This window comes from Galeopterus variegatus, unplaced genomic scaffold (genome assembly GCF_000696425.1).
Source record: "Galeopterus variegatus unplaced genomic scaffold, G_variegatus-3.0.2 Scaffold245, whole genome shotgun sequence".
Taxonomy (NCBI): Eukaryota; Metazoa; Chordata; class Mammalia; order Dermoptera; family Cynocephalidae; genus Galeopterus; species Galeopterus variegatus.
In genome coordinates this window covers 159357-169356 of record NW_007726356.1, presented here as the reverse complement: position 1 = coordinate 169356, position 10000 = coordinate 159357, and the positions used below count along the sequence as shown (strand labels likewise).

The 10000-nt window shown below is 34.7% G+C and overlaps 1 protein-coding gene across 1 annotated transcript in view; it reads right to left on the bottom strand.

Annotated features, from left to right (window-relative positions):
- Positions 1-10000, bottom strand: part of LRBA (LPS-responsive vesicle trafficking, beach and anchor containing) — a gene marked incomplete at its 5' end in the record, with an annotated part of 547723 nt that overhangs the window by 384241 nt on the left and 153482 nt on the right. Inside the window, one exon of the mRNA XM_008566486.1 lies at positions 1738-1904. Within this exon, the coding sequence (XP_008564708.1) occupies positions 1738-1904 (167 nt within the window). The remainder of the gene's footprint in view (positions 1-1737; positions 1905-10000) is intronic.

The window sequence follows — 10000 nt, the reverse complement described above, 5'->3', positions numbered from 1 at the left end:
AAACCCTCAATACAACACTCCTCCCTACCCCCCAACATGCACACCCGCACACACACACAACCACGGGCTTTTAGATATTGCAAGGTAAGGAACCAGAGATCACTGACCCAAGAATACATATCATTTCCATGACCAACTATTACACCTGAGATCATCTGTAATAGGATTAAAACAAACAAACAAACAAACAAGCATGATATCTGTCTTCATTCCATCCTTTTGCTCTCAAGTCCTTGATCTGCATTCCTTTCTCTGAACACCAAATATTATATATCAAGAAGTGTAATTCATTATATGTAGATATTCTTTGTAATAAACATCGTGAGATATACCTAATTCTATATTAGTGAATACTTGTACTCAAAACAAAAACATCCTATTACAAGAAGTTTTCAACTCAAATTTTTTAAACTTTACTTTTTAAAAAATTAAAATTATTTTTTTCCCCTGGAAAATTTCTAAAACTAGATTTTGATGTTTGCTAGACACATACATTGATTAAAACACCAGTGGAAGCAAAAATCACACTTACATAATATACAAGGGGTCTTCAAAAAGTTCATGGAAAGATTCATGTCATCTTTCAATTCTATTTTTCCACAAACCTTTTGAAGTATCCTCAAACAACTAATTTACTATTTTCCTATTTTGGTTTCTTCTAGAAAAAGTTATGTAGAAATAAATTAAAATATAATTTTTCCTAATGGAAAAATATAAAATTGTTCCATTAGCATTATTTAAGAGTCAAAATTTCTAAAACTTAGAGCAAAAATATTCCATGGAGAATAAATTTTACAATTGTCTAAGGTCCTTAGTCCTAAAAGGTAATTTATTTTGTTTCTAGAAAGTAGAATCAAAAATAGCATGTTCATTTCGGTTATTTTAAAAGGAGGTAGATACATTGAATAAAATTTTAAAGAAGGCATTTAACCATCACAGCCCTGCAATTTGCAACCTAATTCAAGAAAACAGCACATTTTTTTTTTCCTTTTTTGTCTTTTTTACTGACCGGTAACGGGATCGCAACCCTCGGTGTCGCGCCCGTACCGGGGACCGGCAACAGGATCGCAAACCTCGGTGTTGCGCCCACACCGCGCTCAGCCAGTGAGCGGGAACCGGTCTCCACATGGGATCCGAACCCTCAGCGGGAGCGCTGCCGCACTCCCAAGCGGCGCACTCTCCAGTGCGCCACCGGGCCGGCCCGAAAACAGCACATTTTATTATGTTTTCAAATTTATATGTTAAAAACTCAAAAGTGTAAAATAGAGAACAGTGTTTAAAAATAAAACATTGTATTTGTATAAATTTGTCTATAAGTGTAGCTAATAAAATAGTTTACATTAACTGCTTCCCTTAACAATTCACTTCAAATGAATAAATTGTTATGAGAAGTATTCTTCAAAGAATATTTAGAAGTAATTGAGCGAATTGAGATAGCTACAAAGATTCATAGCTGTACCCATATGGATTTTCTCCTTCCTTTTTGCTTTAAATTCAAAGTAGATGATAAAATATAAAATTAAATCACTCTGTTCCTTCATCTGGCCTTGATCATATCCAAAACCTTTTATCTGAACCTAGGTCATCTAAGAAAATCAGTGGCCAAATCCTAAAGGTATCCCTTTACCTCACTGCAGAATTTCCCCAGGCTCCATGCTTGTCTGTGAGAATGTTGATAATTTTCTGGATTAGTCATCTAAGAAAATCAGTGGCCAAATCCTAAAGGTATCCCTTTACCTTACTGCAGAATTTCCCCAGGCTCCATGCTTGTCTGTGAGAATGTTGATAATTTTCTGGATTAGCTGAGTTGCTGTCACATGATCTCGATATTTAGCTGCTCTTATCAAATGATCACACATCTTCTCATCTTCCCGTTTGTCTGCAGAATACTGGGCACACAGTGACTTGGATAGGAAATAAAAAAGAAACATTTATTAATACTGTAATAATATTTTTTAAAACTTTAAAATGTACTGTGAAATAATCTTTAGCATGAATCACACCGACGAAAATTTTAAAGCTATTTTTATATCCCTCATTAACCTAATTGACTGAGATTTAGTGATCTGCTGTCTCAGTACAACAATCCCCAAGGAATTATTTCTCTAAAGTCAATCATAAGATACACTCAGAAGTGGTTAACATTTAAGCAGAGACCTGAACAATGAGAAGCCAGTCACATAAGATGTAGTGGCCCAGCATTACAAACAGCATGATGTGAAGTTACAAAAGACGTGAAACATAGTGGATAAGAGGAATAATGGTATGAAATGAGTTCAGAGAGGTAGGCAGGGCCTACATCATTTCCTGTATTTTATTCTAATGTGATGCGACAAGGGTGGAAGGTTTTAAGCATAGAGTGATGTGGTCAATTTACATATTTAAATGATCACTATAGCTGCTATTTAGAGAATGGACTGTAATGCGACAAGAGAAGTGAAGTGGGGAAACAAGTTACCAAGCCACTGCAGCAGTCCAAACAAGAAACAAAAGTAGCTTACAAAAAAGTAAACTGAGCTAGTTCTCAACACCTTTAGAAAATGTTTAGTCTTTTAAATCCTAACTATGCAAAATGGATCAGCAACACTGGAATCACCTGGGAGTTTATTAAAAACGCAAAATCTCAGGTCCCACCCCAAACTTACTACATCAGTATCTGGATTTTAATAAGATTCCCCAGATGATTTATACGTACATTAAAGTTTGAAAAGTACTGTCTTAGATATCATCAAATTTGCCAAAAAGTCTTAGAATTCTTTAGCAATAATCAGATATAATACAATTACTAGTTTTCAAAATGCTTATTTCTTTTCTTTGGAATTCAGAAACTTGCGGTGTCATGTTTATGATGCTATAGTTAATTAATTGCTTAAAATAAGAAAACATAAAGACTGATGTAAACTTGATTTTTTATTCTATTCAAAGGGTCTATTGGACTTTTCCCCTTAACTTCCAAATGTAAGTTTACAAATACCTACATACATATATACACACAATGCTTGATAAGTAACAAATATGATGCTAGAACAAATATACTGGTTTATATATGTGATACACATTGTGGTTGTCTGCCTCTCCTACCACATACAAGTTTGGATAAATTGTTGCCACAAACTACACTCACCACAGCCCCAATGACAAAAGAGGGTCCTAACTGTCCTAAACCAATCAAAGTAATAGTCACACACACACACTGACAAACTGGCTAGAGAAGGGCACTTGATGTAACTGGTGCATTAAGCAGAAAGTTCCGGGTTTTGTAGCATAGTACTCTCCTTCCCCTCAGGGTGTAAAGGAGGAAATACATAACTCCTTGTAAGATGGAAGCTTTCTCTGTACCATAAAGGAAGCCGGCAAGAAGACAAAGCCAAAACCCAAAGAGAGCAGAACTATGAGAAACAGAGCTTCTTCCAGACGGAATCATGAACTTCTGGATCAATCAAATCCTAAAGACCAGCCTACTTTTATACTTCCTATGAGACTTTTTTTTAGATTTTTTTTTATAAGAGCCAAAAAATTCCTGTTAATTTTGTGCCAGTATAAATTGGGTTTTCTGTTCCTTACACCAAAAGCAACCCAACAGATATGGTGTATATGTACATGCACAAGGAATCAAATATGTCTTAGCCTGTGCAAACACTATGCTATAGGGATCAGAGGTTGAATTTAATAATAGGGGAATTTGAGAAGATAAGTTATTCTTGGGTGGGAATAAAGAGAACCTTTAAAGCAAAGGCAAGGCAGAAAAACATAGGTCAATTTCAGGGAGAAGCAACACAGTCTGACCCCAAGAATAAAACATAGGTAGAAAAAATAACAGATTGAAGAAAATCTGGAATGCAGAATCAGGATAGAAAAAAGTCACTAAGAATCATAGTGTGTTTATATGAATAAACATAAGACTGTGAAGCAAAACAAAAACCAGATTACAGTATCACCCTTGCTTATATCTCCTGCCAGTTCTGGGCAACTAACTCATTTACCTTTTTAGGTCTAAATGTCCTCATCTGCAAACTGAGGGGATTATATTAGCTTTAAGAATTTGTCAATTAGAAGATTATGGGCAACCACTGAGAGTTACTCAAGAGTACTTGAGTACCATCTCTGAGAGACATACACCGGTAAAGGCAAACTATTTACTTCATTTAAATATTGATGTGAGGAAAATAAGTCATATTAGGAACTAAGTTAATTTACAAGAAATTAAAAGCAAATGTCATATGCTATATTTAAAAAAACAGATTGAGCCAAACAAACCACAGGAAAGTTGTTTGTTATATTACTTGAGCAAACAAAAGAAAGAAAATGATTTAAAAACATCTGAAGGGACAGTAGTTCACGTGAATCATTCCACTGTAACAAAAATGTCAACAAATATGTGATATTTTCAGAGATATCATTCAAGAGTGAGGAAGCATCCTATAGGTTACTTTATTCTTAGCCCAACTACACACTGAAATGAATCGTACAAAATAGGAAATATTTGCGGAATTTTATACTTTCAACATTCTCTACTATATCCATGATCTGCCCTTGTCTAACTTCACCTGATAGGAGAAAATTCAAATTCTTCATAGAATTTAAAAAATTAAAAATTGGTTTCTTTACTCTCCTGAAACACCATATACCTTCACATTAAATAGTACTAAAAGTACCAAAAAGACATTATTGTATAACCTATTATTTCTATTTTGTTACTATTAGGATAATATAACTTTACCAAGTTATATTTTATAAATATTTGACAAGCTATTAAAGTTTTCTTGGAAAGGCATAATTATAAAAACAAGAGCTCAAGGTAAGCTAAATAGTAAAATGGTTTAAAGTGTTCTTTAATGGATCCTCCTTTACAATTTGAACAGCAACTTTTCATATCTGACATAAAATCTATAGATATAAATCACATTAAAGGGCTATTCTTTCCCGATTATCAATCTCTGTCTCTTTGTGGAACATTAAAGTCACATTTGACCTTAAAACATGATAAAAAGAAACCAAACAAGAATGGTTTGTAAAGATATGATGAACTTTTATCTATTTCATAAAATATCTTTACAATATAAATTGAAGATATTCTTACTAAAAAACAATAATAAATTCTACGTATGACATATCATTCAAAGTCAAGTACACATGAGGAACATTTGCTTCAAAATCAAAAACACACTACTTATCAGTGGTACACATATTTGTATATGTTTGTGTGCTTCTGTTTGGAGATTGAATAGAGGTACCGCAAGAGACCCTACCAAAAAATGCCATTTATCAATAAAACGAAGGGTCAGATCTAAAACTTGCATTCAACTTTACGTTAGGCAGAATTTCTTATACTTCAATCAACTTTTCTGTTTTCCTATTTTAAGCAACAGATTAAACTAGGTAATATAACATCACAACCTGACCAAAAAAAAATTTCTGAATCCAAAAAGAAAAGAAATAAGCATCTTGGGAACTAACAATTCAATTGCTAAAGAAACCTAAGATTTATTACTGTACAATTAATAAACTAAATATAAGATAAACTTCCTTCTTAAAAGAAATTCAGTTACTTGCAGTAAAAGGATAAAGTAATCGCTGAAGAGAAAAACAATTCAAAACGGCCATTTGTAAACCAAGTGACTATTTTGGCTCGTTAAATATAAATGAATAGAGACAATACTATATTCAATCTTTCCTTCCAGATGTCATGGCTCTACCTAACTTTCCCAGTTGTCCTTTTGATGAAAGTTCAGACAGGAGTGAACTAAAAATTAAGCAATTCCTCTCGTTTCCTCCTGTCATCGATCCAACCACTCTTCTTGGTTTTCAGGTTTTTTCCTTTATTATTCCCCATTATAAAAGATTGGCATTTCCCAAGGGCTTTGTCAAATATCCCTTGGCAATATCGTCTACTCCCATATAATTTACTGTCATCAATTTAGGCCTAGCTTTCACATTTTCATATCTGATCTAGCTGTTTTTCCTAAACCCTGAGCCCACAATTCTATCTGCAGGATAATCTCTACTTGTCCAATAAGCACATAAAAATTAAAAATACAAAAAAATAAACGTACCATCTTCACCCTAAACATGCTATTACACTTAGGAGGGCAAATTTTTCTATTCACTCTTCTCTGTGACTTCTTGACTTTCCTCACTTCATATCCCATTCATTCCATTTTAGCAAAACCTCTTCTTAATCACTCTGATCACTGCTATTACACAGATCTTTATTAGTTCACAGCTCAGCTCTCAAAATAATCTTCTAATTGGCCTCTTATGAACAGTCCCAGAAATATTTCCACACGAATTTATGTTGCTATAGCACAGATATATTTATATACTCCACTCCCAAAAAAGAGCATAACTGTCTAAAATATTGGAAAACTAGGACCATATTTTACTAGCTAGAACTTGTGACCTATTATTCAACTATGTGGGACACTATCTTTCATCATACCTGCCTATGCATCCTATATTCCAAACACACTCAGATTGTAAGCTACTTCCCAAGACTGTAAAGACAAAAAAATATATTTTTTTATAGATTTTTTTAAATGTCTATTGAGAAGGTGATGGCTAGGATTTTATGAACAAACTACTAGATACAAGGAAGTTATGCAGAGGAAGAGATCTGGAAATATAGATAACCTTTTGATTCTTTGACTGAATACATGGAGTAAAACCATCTAAAATTTTCAGATTAATTGGAAATTAAACAATTCATGTCTGAGTAACTTACAGATTAAAGATGAACTCACAGGACAATTGGAAAAAATTGTGCAATCAGCTAAAACAGTATTTTTTAAATTGGTTATGAATATTCATGAGATACAAAGCTGATTGTCACCCCCCGTGCCCATGATGTGGGGGCCAGATTCATACTGGCTGTATACTCATTACCACAAATTGCAACTGTACGCCATGTCCCCCACCCAATAATCCCCAACTTCCCTCCCCTGCCCCCTTACCCCCCATTCTACTTTGTAGCCCACATAATGTTCTCTCCCTCTGCAAGTCCAACACATCATTGTGGTCTTTCTTTCCTTCCTTCCTTTCTCTCTTAGCTCCCACATATGAGTGAGTACATGCAGTATTTATCCCTCTGTACTTTGCTTTTTTCACTCAACATAAGTTTCTTCAGGCTCATCCATGTTGTTGCAAATGGGAGTATTTCATTCTTTTTCATGGCAGAGTAGTATTCCATGGTGTACATATACCACATTCTCCTTATCCAATCATCCATCGATGGACATTTAGGTTGGTTCCGTGTCTTGGCTATTGTAAACAGAGCAGTGATGAACATGGGAGTGCAGGTATCCCTTCGGCATGATGATTTTCATTCCTCTGGGTATACACCCAGAAGTGGGATTGCCGGATCATATGGAAGATCTGTCTGTAGTTGTTTGAGAAACCTCCACACTGTTTTCTAAATTAGTGGTTGTACTAATTTACAGTCCCACCAACAGTGTAGGAGTGTTTCCTTCTCCCCACACCATCACCAGCATTTATTACTCACTGCCTTTTTGATTATAGTTAGTCTAACCAGGGTGAGGTGGTATCTCAATGTGGTTTTAATTTGCATTTCCCTGATGACTAGTGATGTTGAGCATTTTTTCATGTACCTGTTGGCCATTTGTATGTCTTCCTATGCAAAATGTCTATTCAGCTCCTTTGCCCATTTTTTAATTGGGTTATTTCTTTTTTTACTATAGAATTGTTTGAGTTCCTTGTATATTATGGATATTAATCCCTTGTCAGATGCATAGTTAGCAAAAGTTTTCTCCCACTCTGTAGGTTGTTGTTTAGCTCTTAAAACAGCATTTAAAGGAAAGGAAAATTTGTAGCTTTAAATACTGTACTACAAAAGAAGAGAATGCTGAAAACAATGATTTGAGTTTCTAACTAAAATCAATGACTTAAACTTCCACTAAGGAGCATATAAAACCCCAAATGAGCAGGAGAAAAAAGACACAGTAAAGATTTAAATTTAAAAATCAATTAAAAAAAGAATAATCATACAGGAATATCAATAAAAACCATCAGCTAGTTCTTTGACAGTATTAACAAAATTAACAAATATCTAGCAAGAATGTTCAAGAATAAAAATGAAACATATTACCAATATCATAAATTAAATGAGGGACACCTCACTACATATCCTACAGAAATTAAAAGATATATGGAAACATGAACAATTTTATGCCACTTAATTCAATAACTTAGATAAAATGTATAAAATCTTTAAAAGATACAAACTACTAAAAATATGAATAGATTTATATCTACTAAATAAATGAACTGAATTAAAACCTTACCACAAAGATATCTCAGGCCTAAATGGCTATATTGGTAAATTGTAGCAAACATTTAAGGAAGAAATAATACCAATCTTAAATTCATTCAGATGATATAGGCTAAGTCACACATTACAACCAATTTTACATTACAGGAACAGAAAACTAAAAACCAACACAATTTGTGTAACAGATAAATTACAGGATTTTGTGTAAGGTCCTTAACAAAATACTAACTTTTAGCTATATAAGAAAATGGATTAGGGCCGGCCCAGTGGCGCACTGCTACAGTGCACCGCTTGGGAGAGCAGCGACGCTCCTGCCGAGGGTTCGGATCCCACATACAGACCACCGCTCACTGGCTGAGCGAAGTGCGGGTGCAACGCCGAGGGTTGCGATCCCGTTGCCGGTCCCGGTCCGGTACGGGCGCGACACTGAGGGTTGCGATCCGTTGCCGGTCATGAAAAAAGACAAAAAGGAAAAAAAAAAAAGAAAGAAAATGGATTATACATCAGGATCCATGGAATACAAGTTTGACTTAATATTTGAAAATCAGTAAGTATATTTACCATGTAATAGGAAAAAGGAGAAAAACATATCTCAATTTTTTTTTAAGAAAAGCATTTTACAACATTCAATTATATGAATTTTACAACATTCAATTCAATACCCTGTCATAATAAAAACACTCTACAAACTAGGAATAGAAGGAAAATTCCTTAACCATAAGAAGAACATCGATAAAAACCAACTAAAATGCAGACAAAATAAATATGTGCTCTCTCAGGATTTCCATTCAATACTGTAATGGAGTCCTAACCAGTTCAATGAGGCAAAAATAAGAAATAAAAAGCAGACAGTCTGGAAAAGAAGAGGTAATACAGTTTTCATTTTTCAATGATCTATTCATGTATGTAAAAAATCCTAAGAATTCTAGGAAAACTACTAGAATTTATAAGTGGGTTTAACAAGTTTCTTGTATACAAGGTTAACATACTAAAATCAAGTGTATTTCTACATACTAGCAATAACCAACTAGAAAATGAAAATAAATAATACCATTTACAACAGCATTAAAGGCATGAAATACTTAGTTATATATTAAAATTTTTACAGATCTATACAATATAAAACTATTAAACATTGTGTGGTAGTTTGAATGTCCCCGAAGCTCATGTTGAAACTTAACCCCAATGTGGTGGTAGAAGGGGGGGCCTTTAAGAGCTGATTAGATCTGGAAGACAATGCCCTCATGAATGAACTGATCCATTCATGGAGTAACGGGTTGATGGGTTAATGGGTTAATGGGTTGTCATGGGCAAGGTTCTGACAGCTTTAAAAGGAGCATACGTGAGAAGGTTAACTCTCCTGCTCAGGCCATTCTTGCCATGTGATACCCTGGTCACCACAGAACCCTGTGAAGAATTCCTACCCGAAGGAAGGCCCTTACCAGATGCAACTCCTGGGCCCCCAATGACTGTGGACTTCCCAGCCTCCAAAACCTTAAGAAATAAATTTCATTTTCTGTAAATTACCCAGTTTCAGGTATTCTGCTAGAAGCAACACAAACGGACTAAAAAACATTGCTAAGAGAAATGAAGAAATGTACAATGTTTATAGATTTAAAAACTCAATATTGTGGGGCCGGCCCGGTGGCGCAATGCTACAGTGTGCCACTTGGGAGCGCGGCGGCGCTCCCGCCGAGGGTTCGGATCCCACATACA